Source organism: Acipenser ruthenus, chromosome 9, assembly GCF_902713425.1.
Source record: "Acipenser ruthenus chromosome 9, fAciRut3.2 maternal haplotype, whole genome shotgun sequence".
Lineage (NCBI taxonomy): Eukaryota > Metazoa > Chordata > Actinopteri > Acipenseriformes > Acipenseridae > Acipenser > Acipenser ruthenus.
Genome location: NC_081197.1, coordinates 35814839 through 35838029, shown reverse-complemented (window position 1 = coordinate 35838029; position 23191 = coordinate 35814839). Strand labels below are relative to the sequence as shown.

Here is a 23191-nt window from a genome sequence, read left to right as displayed (position 1 = left end):
GTTGCCAGCTTCAGCTGTGGGTACACGCTTGGCAGTCTCCCTCTGTTCCAAATGCTTCTTGTGAGTTTGCTGTGCTAACTGTAAAATATATTCTCTCCTTGGTAAATTTTTCTCTGTGCATTCTTTGTAAAGTACCCAGGAGTTGATGGCTGCTAGGTCCAATACATTGTAAAACACCTGAACAGACCACCGTCGGGAGCCAGCTTTCACAGAATACTTCTGTGCCATCTGATCCAAAACATCAAATCCATATTTTGTTGCGTTGTAAAACTCCATGGTCTCTGGTATTTATTTTCACTAGTCCCGATGCTAATCGACTGACCAAAGAAGCGCAGCTGGCAAGCAGGCGCAGGCCTTCAAAAGGCTGATTGAAAAACAATAGATTGTCAGTCTTTCACTCAGGCAGAGAGTAGAGACTAATCTGGTTTCAGCTAAACACATTGTGGACTGGTAAATAAAAATAATAAAGTAGAATACCGTTCTGTATAATCAAAATACAATTGTTTTCTGTGTGGCCGTCAATGTGACTGCTGCCGGGGCTTTTAGGTGTAATATATCTCCTTTATTTCTGCACTCCCGCGTTTCATGCTTTGTGAGAATACTTAATACATACGGACAGAAAGGTTCACGAACGCACAGCCCCATGTGTTGGAGCCCCACACGACTGGAGAAAATTACATTTTAAAACCAAAAACCGCCAAAATGACTGCCGCAGGGCTTAGTGTGAAGGCACTGCTCTGCATCCCTCACATCTATGCCAGTTCAGAGAGAACATTTAGCATGGTGAGGAAGATTGTTACTGAGAATAGGATGAGCATGGATAACTCCACTCTGTATGCTCTTCTTTCCTGCAAGATAAACTACACTGAACCAGCTCACAAGTACTGCCCATCCGGGAAAGTGTTGACTGCTGCGAATAGTGCCACCTACATGTACAATCACAGCCACAAGGACAAAGGGAATGTTGTTTGAAAGCAATTTGTTGGGGGAAAGGTTGAACTTTTACTTTTCTTTCCCCACTTACTTTTTGCCCCCCGAGTCTCCCTTATTTTCATCTCTCAATGTTGACAGCTATGTTGATATGTTCTTCAAACTCATTAATTGTAATGGCAGTGATTGGTTTGAAATTATGTTCATTAGTCTGAAACCTAAAAATTGTCTTACAAAACAGTGAACTATAGTGTTTAAATCCTTTACACTCATTATATCTAGAAACATATAACTGGGCAGATAACTATTAAAGAGTAAGCAGCTTCAATTACATTTACATAGTTAATATCCCCTTAACTTTTTTATTCAGTTTGCAATCATACTCAGATACACAGTCTATGCTGAGGCTTTGATCTGAGAGAAGAAGCTTCCTCTCCCAAGCCACTATGTGACACTGTGAGCCAAACAGACCTGCTTTGGCTTCAACAACAGGCAGAAGTTTAAATGGCAAAACCAAGATATGCATGAAACAAAGTAGAAATTAAAAGGGGGCCAGGTCCATATTTATTTCTTGTTTTAGAAATAGCTGCATTTGTGATTCAAAACCGAGATTATCGTGAAGCATCTCAGGAAATTATAGGAAAGAAAACCTGCAGAGCGCAGTGTGACAATTAGAAACAAAGCAGACTTTACTAATAAATAAAGTGCATTTAATTGCAAATATACTACTGTAGGCTATATAGTATACTTCTGTTTAAATGTCCAATACTGCGGTCATTACCCGATACATAACTACTGCCACACTTGGAACAAAATGAAAGACAAAGTCAGCTAGACTAGGGAGTTTTTTGTGAACAAAACGTGCTGGATGTCACATCAGATCGAATGGTGAAACATGAAGTAATATGGAAATGTGAAAAACATCTGTATCATATGTCCAGAGAAAAAATGTGGCCCTGAAAAGGTTAATTTTTAGTGGGCACCACCTGTAATGGAACTGTATTTAGAGAATCATAGAACACAACTGTGTACCGACTATAAAGGGTTCCTTTTAATAGACAAAATTGGTAATGGAACTTAAGCAAGAAAATCAAAGACAGTAGCTCAAAGTGTACTATCTATGCAGATGTAAGTTCAAAGGTCACGGGACTGTAATATGGCAGCTATATTAGGTCAGAGTTATGCATACAGGATTTATATAAATATGAAGTCCCTACCTCAAATTGTTTCCTAAATATGAGGCTTTGACATTTCAGCGAGGCAACTTTGCAAAAAAAATCTCCCACAAAAGGGTTTGTTTTTCTTGTACGACATCCACAAACTTGACCTAGGGAATCACATAACAAATATGTGTACCGGAGTTAAATATTTATCAACTGTAAACCACAAAGTCATATGACCCTAATATGGCGGCCATTTTAGGTCATAGGTCAAATCGAAGATTGTCGTTGGTTTTTACCAGAGGAGTTTCCATAAAACAAAAAATTAGAAGTGGCCTGCTTCTAAATGATCTAGGAGATATTAGCAGTAGAAGGTACAGTGGCACAAACTCATTACACGCCCCTTTATCTACAGATAATGGTAGCTATGGAGGATATCAATGATATTATTAACTGCACAAATGAGCTTGTTTTATCACTAGAGAAGAATGTGAAGCAAACCTTGTGTTTTGTCTCGAGAAAGTAAATTCTCCAGTTCAAGGTTTTATACCGAGGTATGTCCAGGTTTTAGAGTGCTTATATGTTCATTATTACAATGTATTACTATGCATGACATTTTTAAGGGGTTATGGTTGTCATTAAAAGTATACATTACTTAAGGTTATTAAAATAGTACAAAATTCTAGATAACTGGATGTAGAATCCCAATGAAAGTGAATATCATTTAATATTCCTTAACACAAAATCTTACATTTTAACACCATTTTGTCTGGCTGCTACAGGATCTTAGAGGTTTTTAAGAGTATGTCATATAACACATTTAAATATACAGTAACATCACAGCTATACAGTATGTGTTCTTTTTCCAATAGGATTACTATTATTTTGGATTGTTACCATTATAATGTTTCATTCCCCCCCCCCCCCCCCCCCCAATACTGTTCTTTATGTTACTAAGGTTGCAATATTAAACTTACTGAAGTAGAATATGAACACTGCAAAACAATACAAAAACTACAAATAAAAAAAAACTGATTTATAGATGTCATTTATAAAATGCAGGCTTTCAAAGTGCAGTGACAGATTTTTACAGTTTATAATCCATATCCATGTTATCTCACTAACCTCTTACAGTACTACAAGAGCCTACAGTAAAAAAAAAAATCAATTGCTCTTTTAACACAGCAGCAGAAAATGCCAGGACTGATCTCAGAGGATCAGAACACATGGCATTGCGTAAGTTTTAAAATGTATTTGACTGGGCTATTGTCCAAATCAGGGCCCAGAGGAATCGGAGGGTTTGGAATGTTTCCTTTTCCCCTCAATACAAATAAATCTGCATGATAGTTTTTTTCTGAAACCAGTTCCCACATTTTAAGAAACATTTGAGTGTATGCATTGCTAGTAAAATCCTTTAGTATAGTACCTTGCAGTACCTAGTAGCATTGCGTGATATACAGTATAAAGAAGACTTGATCTGTACAGCAACATGAACCAACAACCAAATGTCACCACTCGCCAAAGCCTATAAAGATATGTAAAGATGAAGGACAGTAAGGGTTAGTTACGGATGGCACAGGAGTTTAAAAAGGGAACAGCATGCCATGTGAGACGGAGGATTCCTAATATAGGGGGACACACTGAGTAAAGTAGCTGATTTAAAACACAAAAGTTATTATTATGAATTGGTATCCCCAGTATGTTCCTAATGTATATTATACACAACCCTGTCTGTTAGTGAGGGAAAGCGGAATCTCTAAAAATTAAAAAAAAAAAAAAAAATACTGCAAGAAAGGGATTCTTGGGGACATTTCGTCCCTGATCATGTTTCTTGAACAAATAGGGTATTAAGTGGAAAACAGAACAGCCTGCATTGTTATCACTGTAAGAAATTCAGTTTCATTAGATGCAAACCACACATTTTCTGGCACCCAAAGAAAGGCCAAGCGCTGTAGATTTGGAAGTCATTTCTTTCCTTGGTTTTTATGGGTAGAAAGATAAGACAAAGTTTGGCAAGTAGCAAATCCTTCAGAAGTCGTTACCTGCAATATATATTTATATTCGTACTGCTTTCTTTTTCAGGACTAAACCACTGGCATCACAACAAAGGGAAATTAAAAGAAACTTGCGCAAATCCCTGTCTGCCCAGCCAGTCTCACCTAACCACAATGTATTTGTTATGTGGTTAAAGTGGTGATGAATTAGTAGCCCATGGAGAGTACTTTGTACATTCTGACAGCTCAGCATTTGCTCATGGTCACTGAGTATTTTCTTCCTGAGCACCTACATTCTGAAAGCTGGTTAGAACCTCAATTAAAGTGGGCATGTTGATATATGGTAACATTTTTACCACAGAACTCTTCTTCTGGTTTGTGCTGTGTACAGATAACCAGGGAGCAATCATTTCAACATTTGGTTTTGTGCAGAACAGTCCACTGTGTTAAACCAAAACTGTGTTCTTTCAAGATTGCACTCTTTGCATATCAAACTCTTAATTATTATGTTCTTTTTATGTACAAAGTAAGCAGTTATGTAAATCATAAATATTGGGTAATGGTCAATAAAACCCTGCTTTAATACCCTTGTGACAGAGCAGTGTCCCACGCTGCTCCATCACAGCCCTATTCACTGCCTGGTTTGCAGTTTCATCATGAACTATTTTAACTATCTGAGCAAAATAACGTCACCAGGCTCCCCCACCCTTGTGTTCCGTTATTTAAAATGTGATATAAAAAGATTGTTTAATAATATTAACAGGACATATTTACTGGGTCTTGCTGACTAGACAGGAAGCAAGGTTTTTCCTCAGATTCTTATTGAGATTTGCAGTCGTGTCTCGTTTGTCTGAACCAATTGGGACCAGTTCCTGTTCACATTGATTTGTTTGTGGTACCAATTGTAATGTGTAATCACACTAAAAATGCCTCGTCTCATCATGGTTTTGTTTTTATACATGTATTGCATAAAAATAAATAAAAAAAAACACCAATTTGAATAAAATATACAGAGACAGCTGTAAATGTTACATACTCACCACATACAGTAATTATTAGGTTGGTTTCTACAGCTGCTATCAGCCTGCATTTCATTATGTACAGCTTTGGCCAAAAGTGTTGCATCATGCATTTTAGGATTGAGACATAACTATATGAACATCATTTAGATCTTTTATTTAACATCATGTAATCAAAGAAACTACAAAATCATATTGCAAAGGTCTACCGGAGAACCATGATAGTAGTAGTATTTCATGTTAGATTTCGAAATTGTCACATTTTTCAATTTTTGTCAGTTTTTGGTTAAGTACATGGAAAACTACAAAGCGGTATGTAATTTAATATGTTAACATAACATTATTTAGCAGGTTTCATTTTACTTTATGAAGCAAAATTTGTTAATTCTGTAGGGTGATGCAAAACTAGACCCTTGAGACTAAACATCTTTTAACAAGGGTGTCTGTGAACGGGAGAGAATGAATCTGCGTTGCAAATCTATCTCCCAACCTGGAAGGGCGTAAGTAAGGTTGGTGGTACGCCTTCACAGGGATGGGCCGACTTGATAGTAGAATGGAACTGAAAGTCGGCTGTCTTGGTGAAAGGGCGGAGCTGTAAGAATGTAAACAACTCTATTGTGATCAGCTGTGGTGTGCGCAGCGATTGGCTAAAGCATGGCGCAGTAGAAAGGGGACGCAGCTACGCGAGTACGACCCCTTACGCTGAAACTAAAAAACACGGTGGAGCGGTGTTATTTTTGTGAATAATTGTTGTTGTTAATTGGCAGAAGACGGACTCAGGAGCTGAAACTAATAAGCCAGCAATGCCACTTGGAGCACCTGCACTGTCACAGCAGCACCACCTACCTGTTCCAGGACTGAGAGCACCTGCACTATCAAAGCACCACCACCTGTTCCAGGACTGAGAGCACCTGCATTATCAAAGCAGCACCACCTGTTCCAGGGCTGAGAGCACCTGCACTATCAAAGCACCACCACCTGTTCCAGGACTGAGAGCACCTGCATTATCAAAGCACCACCACCTGTTCCAGGACTGAGAGCACCTGCATTATCAAAGCACCACCACCTGTTCCAGGACTGAGAGCACCTGCATTATCAAAGCACCACCACCTGTTCCAGGGCTGAGAGCACCTGCATTATCAAAGCACCACCACCTGTTCCAGGACTGAGAGCACCTGCATTATCAAAGCACCACCACCTGTTCCAGGACTGAGAGCACACTTGCGCACCTGGGGCTGTGTATTATTCTTTATTATTTTATTGGTTGGAGAACCAACCTGTAAATACATCTGCTTTGTGAACATTCATTAATTCCCACACCACTCACCTCCTGACAGTGTCCCAGCAGACTGCAGGCATGTTACATATTTCATCCTCCCATTCATACAAATCACACATACAAAAAAATCACTAGAATGGATCTGACTAAATTAAAAAAATGTCACAGGGTTTTTTGAAATGTTGTACTAAATCCCTGAAAACTGTTTACTGTGTATCTCCTTTTGGCTTCGTTGTAGGTATAAGTTATAAGGCTTGACAAGTGACATCTCCTTCCCACACCCAAGATATGTATCTTTGAGAGCTATTTGCATTATAATACAATAGGTTCTATAAAAAATTACACTACATATTGTGGTCTCTTGTTAACTTACATACTGTAGACTACTGTATATTCTTTTGAAAAAAAAAGCTGTTCTTTCAAATACAAATCACTTTGTTTTAAAATCCTCCCCTTGCTCTTGGGTCAGGTCTTTCAAAGAGACTCAGGGGCGTAGTGAATATGAAAGCACTGCATCCTTGATCTAAAACACTCAGTGCTCTCAAGAGTGCTTAAACAAAAACAACCCAACAGGATTGCTGTACAATGATCTTAACAGAAGCCAAAGCATTATTTTCAATCAAGTCTGCTTCCGTTTCTACTGATACTGCCCACCTGTGAAAATCATTATATTTCTAAAAGGTCAAACAATATAATGTGGCTCTCCTAATATAAGCTGTTCTTTCCACTGTACAGTTATATTTTCCAAATGAATCAGTAACACCCACATCTTTTTTTTTAATTATTATATGTTGCTATAGAAGGGGTTGTGAAAATGTTTCACCACTTGTTTGAGTTAATCAAGCCCTAGGATAAAGAAATCTCAGACTGTGGAGTAAATTATATCAATAATCAGTAGGGATAAGGTCAGGTTTGCCAACATTAAGAAACACAATTATAGCAACCAAGTGCATAAACAGTAAAGCAAAGCACACAGTGGGAATATGAACCTTTAAACAAACAGCGAGCTGTGAATATAAATCTGCCCCAGGTCTGGAAAATATGTCCACACGTGCTTGTGATTTATTTTTCTGGTGTACACTGTATAGTTATAAACACGCTGGTCACTCTAGTTTATAACACTCATTTGTATTAATTGTACGGAACACAACTGTTTTTCCACATAAGTATGAACTTTCCTATCAGAAGGCGTTGCAGGGTAAAATGTACGATTTTCCAGACGAGCCTTGTTCAGAATCTTGAAACACTGTAGCGCCCTCCCTCTTTCCATTGATCTCAACCTTACTGTCATAGAAGAACATAGGAAGTGTTGGGAACGAGAGGAGGCTGTTCCGCCCATCAACGGTTGTCCCTTTCCTACCACACCTATCTAAAGGATAATATTTTTAAATACAAAAATAATAGTTGGCTTCATAAACCATATTACCATAGTACCAATCATGATGGTTTTAGGCAACTATTACTGGGATATTGTACTGGGATACAATCCATGGTATGGGGGGAGGCACGGGGGGGGGGGGGGCACGGGGGGCGGGGGGCGGGGGGGGGGGGGGGGGGGGGGGGGGCACCCTCTAGTATAGCTATGCTGCCCTGCCCTAAACAAAGTGCATGTATTCATTCTTGAATGGGGCTACTGGTCTACCTACCTGTGACTGTAACTACAGTATAACCTGATAACCTCAGCTATAGAAGAGGCAAGGAGCTGCCACAAAAGCAGACCACTTTGAAAACATCTGCAAACTTTTACACCGTGACATTTCTAATTTCTCCCCTATATTTCAATGTCTTAAAAATGTATTTGTCCTATCTATTTTGAACATGCTTAAGTGTTATGAGTAGGACTATTCATGGAAATGGAGGTAGACCAGTTCTGGATTTGGAACATCTTTTAAGTGCAAAGCGAACGAAAGACTGGACAGATCATACTTTCAGAAGCTGAGCTAAAATTTGGAAATGCTGAATCATGACAGAAATACAAATTGATTTAGAAAAAAAAAATGCAATTTTGGCATTATAATGTAATCATGCCAAATGAGAAACATGAATACAAATCTGTTAGGATTTCATACCTAAGTGTTCCTGTCTTACCTATGACCTTTTTTTTTGGAGGATGAAATGATAAATGAGAAATAGCTAGTAAATTATTATCTTAAACTAGCTAGTATATGATTTCTCCTTAGTTAGTATATCTTGCTCTCTCTCATGCACTCAACATACCACTGTTCTCTCCCACAATATTATTATTATTATTTATTTCTTAGCCAACACCCTTATCCAGGGTGACTTACGATTGTTACAAGATATCACGTTATTTTTACATACAATTACCCATTTATACAGTTGGGTTTTTATTGGAGCAATCTAGGTAAAGTACCTTGCCCAAGGGTACAGCAGCAGTGCCCCCCACCTGGGATTGAACCCATGACCCTCTGGTCAAGAGTCCAGAGCCCTAACCACTAATCCACACTGCTGCCACAATATTCAGTTTAATTGCATTGGCACTTAGTACCCCCCACCCCCGATCTCTTTACGGCCAAATCAGTCAAACACAACTGCTGCCGATAACATGGTTATCAATAGTAATAACAATAATATCATGACAAAGGATTATTGTTCCTACCCTAACACCAAAGATATTTTTCAATCTGCCTCTGTAGTGCAAACTGTTTCAGTAATTCAAGGTATTGATGACCATTTAGTCACTTCTGGTATCAAATCTTCCTGAAAAGAAGGATTTCTCCCACTGACAAATCCACCAAGCCTTTATAGGTACTAAATTGATCCTCAAAGCATAAGAACAAAATGTACAGCGGTACGTGTAAAGAAAATATATATATAAAAAAAAGGATTAATAAGCTTACATTTTTTTGCCATTCAAATTGTATGCAGGATCGTGATTGGAAATGCAGGCATTGTGCAGTTATACACTGCCTCGTTTCAAATAACTACTGATTCTTGTTGTCATCTTTTATATTAAGTGTGTGACAACATTATTTTTGGTTACAGATGCAGTTGGGATTTTCAATTAATGGGACATTAATAAAAAATAATCATGTTTTTTACTTCAGACTCATAGGACTGGGAAATCAAATATGACATTCTCAGTCAGACTTGGCCTCACTAGCTTTGTTATAAAAGAATCGCCCATGCAAACAATGCATGTGAAAGAGCCAACAGGAGGGGGCAAAGACATTAAGCAGTGCAAGTGAATCAGCCACGGATATCACTCCAGCCCTTTCAAGGTTGACTCAAAGACACTTATCTGCAACTTGTCAACATTGCTTTCTTAACATACACATTCCTGTTCTGAACCTCTGAACTGCCAAGCTGCACAGCAGCCGGTCCAGAGGAGCACCTTCAGAATAGGCATGCGATATGCGTTGCGGCGGTTCCAGCAGAATTAGCTTAACAGTTCCTTTAATATGTCTTTCTCAAAGAGGTATTTTCCAAGCGTGGTGTTTTAAATCTGTTAAATCAGGGGCTCCCGAGTGGCGCATCCGGTAAAGGCACTCAGCATGGAGTGCAGGACGCGCCCTATAGCCTGGAGGTCATTGGTTTGAGTCCAGGCTATTCTACTGCCGACCGTGGACGGGAGTTCCCAGGGGGCGGCACAGGGCTTAGGTCGGGAGGGAGGGCTTAGGTCGGCCAGGGTGACCTCGGCTCACCGTGCACCAGCGACCCCTGTAGACTGGCCGGACGCCTGTGTGAAAAGAAGCGGACGGCACACGTTTCGGAGGACGCGTGTGTCCGTCTTCATCCCTCCCAAGTCAGCGCAGGGGTGGCAGCGGTGAGCGGGGTCGAAATAAACAATAATTGGGCTTACCAAATTGGGGAGAAAATAAGAAAAATAATTGCAGATTCCAAATAAAAAAAAATTATAATCTGATCACTGGGCGGTGTAGAGGGGGAGAGGGGTGGACCATTTAGTTATCATGGTGCCTTTAGGAGTATAATCATACAACAAAGGTAAAAAAATAACTCAAAACATGTGGCCAATAATGCTTATAGAAAAGCAATAGAATTAAAACAAATGTCATTTTAGCTGACAGTAACATATATTTAACAGTAACATAACCCCTATATTTTGTGAATCAAAATGAACCTACATATCAGAGAAGCATTATCGTGTCTGTTGCTGTTTGCATGAGCATCATTTGTCTGCATTTGAGGATGGATGGAGGGGGGGGGGTTGGAAGGTCAGAAGTTCATGTCCATTTAATCCTCAGCCTCTTTGAGAGGCTGCCACCACTAGTATCAATCACAGTTCATGTGTAATGGTGGATTTGGGAAATGGACACCTGTCTGCTTCACTCTGTGGAGACCACCCACAAAAAAAAAAAAGTCAAATTAAAATGACTTTTTATAACTGACTAAAAACCCAAACTGGAGTAAAAACGCTGATCCACTAGTGAAAGGTGCATTGCCAATCCAATGCGTCCCCCTACTGATGAGATGAGCTGCTGTCTCACTTGAAAAAAAACTCACTAAATAGTGTGAAACCCTGACTGCTAGTCAGTCCTATGGCTGTGGCTATGAAGTAAGCACTTACTTGAGCATTTTAATATCAGATACCTCGCTAACTCTCCCAATCAGATTAGCAGGTTCAGAAAAAGATACAACACCATAGAATACCACGGACACATATTTGTAATGCATTAGCATATTTGTAGATACATAAGACTTTAATGCATTTGCTGGCTTGCTTATGTTTTAATACAGCCCATTCTGCCGCCCACCACCAATATCTTTTGGAATCAGTAACAAAATGCTGATGAAAATGTTTAATGTTACATCAAACTCTGCTTAGTTCTTGTTATGAGACAGTGTTTTCATAAACAGAGCAGCTGATTCACACAATAAAGCAAGAAAAAGGCAGGTCTGTCCTAAGTTTTGGGTTAAATAAGGAAAGTTATAACCACACTGCATGTGGCGAATACAAGTCTGCAAGTTAAAAATAGGGTATGGTGCATCAGGCAGCAGGTATTTTGTTTTGAATGTCTTTGCCTCTGGAAGCCTGGCTTTTAAAACAGCTTGGTGATCTCAAGCTAGCCATAAACATTACATCACATCACAGAAACACCAACTGGTCACAGGACAATGTTGTGGTGGTGTTCGCTAGCAGAGCATGGTGACTTGCTAGCACTGTCCCAGCTATTGCCAGTGCCCCCTCATATTTCATAAGCCCTCAATTTAAAGTAACCTAACATTTTATAAAGACAGTTATAGTAAGTACCCCTTGAGTCTACCCCTCACTGTTCACTGAATGGATTGACCAGATGCCACCCACAGAAAGCCTATTCCACTAAACAAACTATCATAAGCCTAACAGAATAGAAAATGTGATTCACAATATTGGAAAACAGCTGCTTGTGTTACAGCTTATGTACATTTGCATTTTGTTTTTGAGTGAGAAAGAAAACATGAGCAAAGCAAGGACTAAAGCCAGATACTGAAGCTCCAGTTTTTCTATCAGCTGATCTATTCAGTCAACTTGTTTTCCCAAGTCAGCCAAGGGCCAGTTTAAGTCTCCAGATAAAATTATAGTTATTATTGCAAAACACTCCTGGTACTTTTTTTTGTCATAGAAATATGAGAACTAACTAAGCACACTGATTTGATAGTTTTATTGAGCATAGTATTTACTTTTATAAACATACTGTAATAGCTTAAATTGCTATTTTATTGTGTTTTTTTATGTTTACTATTGCACCAATATCGATCATCCACAAATTAAAACACTTATTCCTAAACTTTATGCATATCTATTAAGTCAAGTGATACGTTTTTAGACTAAGGCCTTCATCAGTGGTTCTAAGTTCGGTGGCTTTACTTTCAGATAAGGTCAATACTCTTGTGCAATGCCAACTGAAAGATAGTTGGAGAAAGCTACAGAGAAAAGAGAGGGAATTTACTGAAAACAATGAACCCGTGCCTCTTGGTTACAATGCAGTTAATCGCCTATCTCTGACTACCTCTGGTTGTCACACTGCTTCTCAAAACACAGCTGCTGATTATGTCATCAATGTGACTACGTCAGGTTTCCTGGTAAGACGGTGGTTTTCTTTCTCACGGAAATTAAAACCAAATTTACCAAAGCAAAAGGCTTGCTTCAACACAAGGACAATCCCAAACTGAGAAGCTGTTACTGCAGCAGATGCATTGCTAAAAAAGAAAAAGGAACCTGAGGGGTTAACCTCTTGAACTGAATAACCACGATAAAATAGTAAACAGGTTTATTTTTAGTGATAAATAACTTTCTTTATAACTTCATGAGTAACATAAAGGACAGGGTATAATGAGCCTGAAATGGTGTCTTATGCTCACATGTTGTAAGACTAAAGGAAGCTCTTTGTTATCTTCTTTGGCTAAGTTCCTAACCTTGGGGTATCCTTTAAACAAACAGTGCATTACTCCACTCCACCGTGACTAGCCTCAGGATTACAGCTGTAATGTGTGAGAAGGCCCAAAGGGTTTCGTTTTTTGATAGCTGTCTTATTCTGTTCCTTTACACAGCACAGCACAAAATCAAACTTTGATACCCCACCTGATAACCCACAGCTAGACTACTTTTAGAGCATTTTATAGTACAAAATATCCTCCTGGATTGCATCAACCAATATCTGCATAACAGTCATGAGTTCAAGTTTGGCAAATATACCTTTATGAAGCACAGTAATATTAATTCAGATATGTTTAAATTATTATTATTTGTTTATTTAGCAGACGCCTTTATCCAAGGCGACTTACAGAGACTAGGGTGTGTGAACTATGCATCAGCTGCAGAGTCACTTATAATTATGTCTCACCTGAAAGATGGAGCACAAGGAGGTTGTGACTTGCTCAGGGTCACACGAGTCAGCGGCTGAGGTGGGAACCTCCTGGTTATAATCCCTTTTCTTTAACCACTGGACCACACAGCCATCCATAAATAACAGCAACTAACAATCTGTAACCTGCTATTTGTTTTAATGTTGTGCCATTTGTAAATTACACATGCATGCTATAACAATAGTACATTGGTGAAAATGTATATGAAAATAAAAGGTACTAGTTTAAACAAAGAAAAAAGGCTGGAATACTTGATACACAAATCTTTAATCATGAATTGTTTAAAGTCTATTTGCTTCTAATGGGTTAAATACATTTGACTGTTGGTGGCTTTTTTAAAAGTGCAATGAATAAAATATCAAAACAGACTTAAAAAAAAAATATATATATACATGTATATATATATATATATATATATATAATTTATGTCAGGCGGATGCATCCCCAAGGGGGTATAATAGGGATAAAGATAGTAAGTTACCCCATACTACCGCTAATTACTTCAATGGTGCAGTGATGAGATTTCCCTCGTTAGAATTTGTAAATGTACTTTACCATTGATTCGCTGTGTCTTTTCAACTTTAGACAATAGTTGATGCCTCGTACAATAGTTGGATTTTTTTATTGGGGTTGTGCCATGGGCAGTGGTGTCAATACGGCATAAAGGGGGTTCCAGTAGGAATAAAATGATACACTGCTGGTGTAACAACCTCTTGACTCATTTTCCTGACAATACATTGCAGGTCATCCCCTAAATTAGAGCTAAATTAGAGATCTACATCCACTATGCTGTACAAATGTGAGACTGACATACCAGCAGACAGGCAGACAGCTGCCTTCACATACCCCCAGACAATGATACTCTCAATGATTTGAGAGAACAATTCTAGAAACAGGAAGACCCAAACTATCTGCAGCACACCAGAAGGGGCTGGGAAAATGTTGATGATGCTAAAAAGAGGTAGGGATTTAGCCTATGACTTCTTTAAACTGACCACGCCCACCAACGCCCATCCAGAACTCCGCTGCTCGCCTGGTGTTCTCTCTGCCTCGCTTCTCCCACGTAACTCCACCTCTCCGCTCACTCCACTGGCTCCCGATCACCGCTCGCATCCAGTTCAAGACTCTTGTACTCACCTACAGATGCCTTGACCAGACTGCACCCAGCAACCTCCAGACCCTCATCTCTCCCTACACCCCCACTCGACCTCTCCGCTCCTCCTGCACTAGAAGACTGGCTCTACCTCTTCTACGCTCCCCTGCCTCCAGAGCCCGCTCCTTCTCCACCCTCGCCCCGCAGTGGTGGAATGACCTTCCTACAGATGTCATGACTGCCCAGTCCCTGACCACCTTCCGGCGCCTCCTCAAGACTCACCTCTTCAGACAGCACCTGTAGAACTCCTTTTCCCTCTGGACACTCTTCCTTAAATGCACTTTACTTGCTCTTATCTGCTCCCTATTTTACTGCATTTAATCCTGTACTTTAGAGTACTGTAATCTGTCACAAGTGTTATTTAATCTGTAGTATTTTGTATTTAATTATATCCTGATGTAACTATCACTGACACTGTTATCTGCTCCGTTATTGAATCGTATTTTGTCATATACTTGTACTTGCTAGAACCGAAGTTATTGAATTTTATCTTGCTCTTAATTGTATTAATACTTGTACTGTGATTCTTGAAATGTATTTTTGTTTACAACTGTAAGTCGCCCTGGATAAGGGCGTCTGCTAAGAAATAAATAATAATAATAACTAACCAATGCAATTTCCAATGAAAGCCAAAGTCTTAGTAGGGCGAAATGCTTCTATCAGTTCTGGAAACTATACTGGATGATAAAATCATTATCAGTTTCTTGTTCTTTTCTGTGTGATCAAGAGACAAAAAATCTGTTGCTTTTTTTTCTTTTTGGACATTGCTAAGTGTTGTAGATACAGGACTGCATGTACACAGGTAAGTAAGAAGACATCTACTAAGATTCCCTTGGTAGAGGTGGGAGTTTGGTGTTTCTAGACAGGAGCATAGCTTTTGTCTTAAGTATAGAATGAAGCCTGCTCTTACCACTGTACAAGAAATAATGATTATTGGAACAAGCATGATGTTCATACTGTAAAGTATATTGGACATGTTATGTATGGTGGTTAGCTGTTACTTACTAAAACGCTTTGACTACTGGACAATACGCTGAGTATTTGTGGTTATTTGAACCCCGCCTCTTTTCAGTAAATAGTTTTGTCAGTGGGAGGCTTTCATAATGACCAGAGAGCATCTGAGCATTGCTGAGTGGAGGCAGCAAGGATGCTGATCATTCTTCCAGTCACTTTTTATATTCTACCGCCACAAATCATCTCACACAAAGTAATGAACAAAGAAAGTTCAATATTGACACTGTACTTGTGGGTAATATATTCTTCTGCAATTTACAGTGGTACAATAATAAAGCTCGGCATCTGAGTATCACATTCAAAATACATTCCTTTTGGATATGTCCAATTGCTTTTTAATTTAAAAAGAAAATAATCTTTTAACGTGTAGATTTATGGAAAACATGCATCCATTGCAAAACTGTACATAGTAATACATTTACTTTAACGTATTCAACGTATTTTTCTTCTTCTAAATTAATATATAACTTATATTGTATTTAAACTATCCATTAACACAACACATATTTTTATATAACTGTAGGCTAAGATGCGTGTGACAATAGAGTGCGCAAAACAAAGTTAGTCAGGAAGCACCCAAACCATGGATAACTTTAAAGATAAACTGCACAAAAAACAAAGCATGCATGCTGTGCAACACCATCACAACGAACTGTGTTTCCTACCCAATATGTCTGGCTGATATAGCATCAGTGAAACTAGTACATCTTGTTTCCCCCACACTCCTGAGTGGCTAATTTTAGTATTTCTCAAATCCGTTATTATTATATGAAATATGTTATTGTAGGCTACGGTATACCCATTTCAAAAGTGTCAAACATGGTCAGCATTACAGCACTTTATGTATTGTATGGCGGTGTATTATTATGCTACTCTATTTTAAATAAATACCACCGCAACTGTCAATTCTAAATGTAGTGCGCTGCATTTGCTTTAATTTATAATGAAGGGTACTTACCGCAGCTTCCGTTTTATGTATGCCACTTGTGACGACCGCTATAACTAGCAGCCAAGCACAATTTAGAAACCGCATTGTGAAATGAAACTTCCTACAAAAATAAAATTAATGAACACATTTGTAGAATGTCCAAAATTGACACAAGAAATGTCTTGAAGTGTAGACCTTTTTGCAGCTTCTTATTTTCAGACACCATTAACAGTTGATCTTTGCTTCAGTATAGCGTTGTGAGCTACACTAGGACTAAACAATCTGGAATGGACTAACTTTTCTACAGTAATGTTTTTACTCCACCCCTCTGAGCATCACCGTCCGAACAGTGAACTTCCAACACTCTAAAACAAACCTACTTTTCATGTTTGCAAGCAGTAAGTATCTTCTTACTCTGTAAAAGTTTTACAGTTAAGCCTTTTAACAATAAATATTGCGGTTTTCGTCGTTGTGGAGCTATTGTAAAAGACTTTCACTTCAGCGTTTCTAAAAGGTACACATTCCTACCTTTGCTTTGGATCCAGCGCAGCAAAAAATCTGCAGAAAGTCACGCGTGCATGTAAGTCGATTTCGTGTTACTTGTTATCGGTTATTGTAGTATGTTTATATACAAAACGGTAGTTTACTGCATTTTAGCTGATGCGTCGTTTACTTTCACGACATTACAAGATACAATGAAGTTTGTACAACTTGGTATTTAATTTTAGCGTATTGTAATTGCTGTAAACACATCATTGATTGTTATTATAAAGTGTTTTCATTAGGATTTTAAAGACTATTTTCTTTAACTTTGTAACAACAGCTTTTGGAGATAAGTGGTTGGGTATAAAATGTAAAATAAAATTCACTAAATCAACTTGCTATTAATTATTGTCTTCTACGTTCAGATAAATAGGATCTGGTCATGAAGTAGCAACTGGTCCACATGTTACGGGTAATATTACAGTTGAAGTGAGAACAGAAGGGGCTAGAGCGATGCAAGTTTTACAAATGATACGACCACAAATAATAACTTTAAGGTGAGTTACCGTATGTCTCGCTTTTTAAAATAAACGGTTTCTGTTTAGTAGATTGCTGTACAGTATGTGACCGTGCATCTCTGTTTTGCCAGGTGTTTGCTGTTGTCGCTAACACTGCTTCTTTTGACTGGTCAAGTCCAAGCCGTAAGTAATTTTTAATGTATTCTGAACAATGGTAGGTCAGTGCATAGATATGTAAAATAAATCCTTTAAAGAGAGGTGTTTTCTATTTCACCGAAAGTGTTTTGGTGGCTGGTACTGTAATCTAAAATGTGCTGAATAGTACACCACTGCAAGGACTGTACCATTGTAATTGTGCTGCTGCGAATATCGGGATATATATTATACCACAAGGGGCAGAGATCAGATATCAGGTTTCTGGCTCTATTCAATAAATTTAATGTTACTGGGTGGGGAGTGGGGAGTGGGGTGGAAACGTTTGAGGAAATAGAAGTCCAACACTAAACACAAACGTTGTGCAGTTTTTGTTTATTTTTATTTAATTAACACTTCATTGGTGTGCCAATGAAATACAACTAGCATTGCTCCCCAATTGCTTTGTTCAGTACATTTCTCTGAAAAATTGAATTGAATTGGGCACTTACTGTCAATGGATACTATTAACTTCATTTTTATATTTTATACTGTTAACAAGACTTGAGCTGTGTATTTTAGGCATATGTCTAACTGCATTTTTTAAAGAACAACTTGGTATAGGCCTGAAATATCAGAGTTATCTTAACTAATGCATTCATCTTGTAGTTTAGATTTACATTGTATGATTTCGTGCTGTATTAATCGTGTCCTGGTAACATCAGCAGAGATCTCAGAATCATGCCTAATTACATCTGGTACACTGGAGTGTAAGCCTGCTCCCCTGCAACACTGACACACACCTCAGAAAGAAAAACACAGTACAAAATCAAGTATGTATTAGATCTACTAATGCAGGGGCAGAGTGTTGCAGGGGGCAGGGTTAGTGGTTACACTGGTGTGTACATTGTGGTTAAAGATTTTGACAGCCACCAGTGTATTAAGATTTGAATTCAGAACCAGTTCCTAGTAGAGAGGTGTGAATTGATTTTGGTTATCTTAGTGCTCAGTGGAGAGAGGGTATTTACATTACAAGCCACCACAAAAGTCTGCACAACTGGCAATATGTACATTTGCAGATTATTTTATTATTTTTTTTAAAGTGCAATGCCTGTGCTTAGAGACTAATCCGTCTCCTCCCTCCAGGGCAGCGGTCCAGGCTCAGGTTGTCGGCTCTATGGATAAATATATAGGTATCTTATCTCAGTGCTGCCAATCCAGCACCATTCTCATAATTTAGTGGGACTGTAAGAACTGAAAATAAAACTACTGCATATCAATCAGCACTGTTTTTTGCCCATGGTTAAACATTCTGTCACAGTCAAACAGAAGCAAAAAAAAAGCCACAAATGATGAGCGAACACTCATCAAGAGTTCTTCAGTAGTATATTATGGACTTGTTGCTAAAGTAATAGTGTGACCAGCTGTAGAACTCTGCAGGAGGAAACAGGCATGCACAGCCCTGTCCTTGAATGCTTCCTCCCTTCCAATTCCACAGTAATGGGAAGGGTCCATTGAGCTTCCTAACAATAACATCAGAGTAATGGAACAGCTGCATCATGATAACATTTTCAGTGGTTGAATATCATTTGTTTTTTTAATTCATAAACATTTTATTCTTTAGGTGTGCTTTTCACTAACACTCATTTCCAAGCAGGGGTTAATTTGTAAACAAAAAGGTACCAGATCTTATAATTAAGAAAGAAGGATGGCATTTTTGATTTACAAACCTAATGCACTGACCATGATTTACAGTAGCTCCCATATATGTTTCATGTTCTCATCTGCTTGTGGGTTTCATGCCTTATTGTTAGTGTTGGCAGCTGCATGCTGACAATTGCCTAGCCATTGTTTTGACAATCTTCAGGTTTTTTGAAAATACGATGAACAGGAGCAAAAATGATAGTTATTTTGCCGTGTTGTCATTCGGCGGACAACGTTTTTCAAATGTTCTGATCCATAGATGTCAGATCCTAAAATATATCATTACAGTACACATTTGTGATTAAATTCATGGAACAGGAAAGCATTTTTTTTGTACATGTTACGTGTATAGAGTTATTTTTTGCAACAAAAAAAATGTTTTTCATACGTTTTAACAAACTGTTTAATTTTCACTTGTCAGACATAAAGGTACCGGATCTGGGATTTGGTGCGATCCAGCACAAATTAACCCCCGTTTTCAAGTCATTCTACTGTATTAGTGGATTTACTGCACATCCTGAAAAGGAACCAAGCCTGTTCGTATTCCGTACAAGTCCATTTTCATTTTCCTGAAGATGACTCAAATGAAGCTCATCCAAAAATACTGTGAGAATTAGGATTCACAATCCTGTCCAGGTTCCCTCTCTGTACACAAGTTATTAGGACCTCACCTGATCCCCACCTAATCCAATAGTCCTACAGTGTGTGCTATATTGACAGAGAGCGTGAGGCTCAGGTGGGATCCTAATACCTGCAAGACAAAACCGCATGCTGTGAATAAAGAATGTTTAATTACATTTACAGGGTTAGAAACCTCCACTAGTGCTGCACCCAGTCCTGGGTTTAAGAACTCCCCTTGTTCTGACTAGTGGAAGTTTCTACCCCTGGAACTATTGTTAAAAATTGAAATCAACAGGTGTCAGGAGTTTGAACATTCAGGCCTCTGCTAAATCTGCTCTCAACAGATTGCACTTGAATTAGTCTCACTTGTGTCTTTTGATTGTCTATTAGGAGTTGTTCATGCTGCTATAAGGGGATGTTGACTTAATTGATGTTAATTTGGAAACCCAGGACAGGGTGCAAGGCCAGTATGAGTTTCTAACCCTGTATTTACCACCAATGGAGGGTCACAGTACAGAAGCCACTCCTGCCAAGTTAGAAAACAAGCTGTCCCAGTTGTTTGCATGCCATTCTACTTATGTTTCTGTATATGTTACTATAAGCATATTTGTGAGAGCATTTGAGACTCAGATGAGACAATGCCCACTTACAGTGTCCAGTGGGACTTGGCCCTGGCAGTCCACCCTTTGTCTCTTGGATTCATCATAAGGGTTGATCTATAAGACATGTGGAAAATGAAGAGATTTTTCTCTTAAAAACCAGGCTGTTGCACCACAGTGGAATTCTCATTTTAAACATGTTTAGAGACACTTAGAATGGAGCTGGTCTTAGCGAGGATTAACAAGGCTCATCCATTTACTGTGGCCGCTTGGGCTGAGGCAACTGCTCTGCTTGGAGAGCTTATACTTACGAGTTACACTGGAAGAGGCCTTTGAACATTTGTGTTATCTATGTGCTTGTTGTTGTCTTGTTGTAAATAGTTGATATCGTTTATTACAGCTTTCAAAGGGAAGTGATTTTAGCCACAGACTGGATTTCACATTTCTAGGTAAAACTTTACAGGGTAAATAAATACATGCTGGAATGAATAGACCTGTTGTGCCTTTAAAAACCCAAAGCAAAACAATCAAAATGGTTGTTCACTTCCTAGACCTAATTAACCCTTTACACTAGCAAATTTGTAAGCATTTTGCGAGTCAAGAGGGGGTCTACAATGTGCTGTAGAAGAGACAGAGTGCAAGTTCATTGTAGGGTCAACCCTTGTGGAATCTTAATCTACAATGGGGTGTCTCTGCTAAAAGGACATGTTTTATTGGCAGACAAGCACTGGTTGAGGTTTGATGAGCTCTTGGGCCCCTCAACATCACATGCAATAAAATATCATCTAGACTTCCTCTACTAAAAAAGTAAATCAAGCTTATATGATTGAATAACAAAGCTATATATTTCCCCATCGTTGCATCGTATATTACAATGGCTATGTTTCTAACATCTGTCAAACAGACTTTCATGCGAAATTCCCTGAACAATAAACACTGCTGCTGTTTAATCATCCTCCTCTGCGACACAGAGCAGAAAATGGGAGTTATTTTGAATTGTCAGAGACCCCTAATCAGTGCCCCCTGAGACCATTTTCTTTTAAAAGAAATGTGGTTTTGTACCCAAGGCTTTGTGGCTTTTTTTAATTGAAAAATGTGTGCATACATGGTTTAAAGAACTCGATAATTAGGGAAAGAGGAACTGGGTAGTGAATTGCAATTGCATTCACATTTTTTTTTACAGTTTTTGTAAAAGGGTCAAGCTAACAAGAAGCCCCTTACAAAGGTTTAGAGACTGAAAAGTGGTAGCACAGAATACTAGTCTAGAAATTAAGTATTGGTATTACTTGTTTAAAAATACTGTGTGTTAGATATACTGACAATATTACTTATGCTTCGGAAGAGAAATGTTGAACATAAAGATATGAGGACTACCACATACACAGTTCAAAGATCTAGTATCAGCTGATTTCTCTGCAATCAGGCATCACTGACAAATGGCCAATTAACAAGATTTTGAAAGTAAGCTCAATGTGTTTAAAATACTGAACTGGTTACATTTATTAATTTAGCAGTCATTTATCTATTTGTTGAATTTCAATGTAGTCCTCTTGTTTAACAATTCCTTTAGGAGTAGCTTAGCAGTAGCACTTCTGTGTCATTATGGGTAGCTGTATTCCGCTTTGGTTTTCCCATTAGCTGTTGCATTTGGTTATTGTCAAAGCCATTGTTTAATGCTACTGTATGTTTTCTTTTATATGTGATGGGCTGCGGTGAACTTTATTAAGCCATGACTTACAGTAACCTTACTGGACCAGATTCTTGGTGTATACATTTATCAAGCAGTTCTCTCTTTTGTCTAACGTCTGTAGCTTTATTTATGTTCGGAAAATGTGAGAACACCAACATTTTTAAAAATGCAAGTTTGAATTATGATTGTTTAAATATGGGTTTCAAGAATTCATCCACTTCATTCCACTGTGTCTGGATTCCTACTTTAGAAAAGAATCTTGACTTCGATGGGTGTGTTTCTCTGTGTTTCCTTTTATAGTCGCAACACAAGAGCACATAGTGCAGTGTGTGTGGGTAATGGAGCTTCAGTTTATCTTGAAGAGGGGTAGTCAGCTTTGGCAGAGACTGCTAGTGCATAGTGTCTAGAAACTTTGAAACTCTTTCTCAGAGGTGTTCATTGAAGTTTGTAATCCATTCAGCAAATTATTTAATTATTATAATTATTTTATAAATCTTTTTTTTTTTTTTTTGCTAGAAAAAATAACTCAAATATATACACTTAAATGTAATTTTATTACCCAACTTTCAGGGATGTTATCAAAAAGAATTTACTTTCCCATTAATTGTTCATAGGTACTGTACTTTTGACACTTTTGCTTTTGATATTCATTCGATAACACACATTATTGGTATCCTGGGCTACTACAGCATGTGCTTGTCATGCTACACATGATTGTGATGGCTTCTTATCCCCCATTGGGGATGCATAGCCCCACGGTGGAAAAAGGTGAGGTGGGCGGCAGTAAAAAGTGGAGGTATGTTGAACTTGCTAAGGAACTGCTAGGTCTATACCAAGAGATTGAGTCATTCTATAGCATGGAATGTGCATGTAGCTAGAGAACCGCTTGTCCAATTGTGATGGAAGTTCCTAAGGCCATTCTTTAGCACAAATGATTGATTGCATTAAATCTGCGGTATATGGAGCCACCCTGTTTGCTTGTCTTTATGTCAGACTTGCATTATTAAATGTACATACAGTGTATATATTGTAGGTCGTAGCAGTTATCTTTTTCATATTACTGATTTCTCATTCATCACCGGCTGGCCATGACTGTACATTAGGTATTGACAGCCATGGCGGGGGATGAATGTCGCTTA

The 23191-nt window shown here is 38.5% G+C and overlaps 2 protein-coding genes across 4 annotated transcripts in view; one reads left to right on the top strand and one right to left on the bottom strand.

Moving 5' to 3' along the window:
- Positions 1-16555, bottom strand: part of LOC117405641 (collagen alpha-1(IV) chain-like) — a 93532-nt gene extending 76977 nt beyond the window's left edge. Inside the window, exon 1 of the mRNA XM_059029920.1 lies at positions 16336-16555. Within this exon, the coding sequence (XP_058885903.1) occupies positions 16336-16410 (75 nt within the window). The 5' untranslated portion in view covers positions 16411-16555. The remainder of the gene's footprint in view (positions 1-16335) is intronic.
- Positions 16556-16591: 36 nt separating this feature from the next.
- LOC117405640 (collagen alpha-2(IV) chain-like) overlaps positions 16592-23191 on the top strand; it is a 101136-nt gene continuing 94536 nt past the window's right edge. For 2 of the 3 annotated variants that reach the window (XM_034008841.3, XM_059029919.1), the window contains exons 1-3: positions 16592-16885; positions 17214-17345; positions 17438-17489. In XM_034008841.3, coding sequence (XP_033864732.3) covers positions 17302-17345; positions 17438-17489 — 96 coding nt within the window. In that variant the 5' untranslated portion in view covers positions 16592-16885; positions 17214-17301. The remainder of the gene's footprint in view (positions 16886-17213; positions 17346-17437; positions 17490-23191) is intronic. The other variant, XM_034008842.3, reaches the window with a different exon arrangement.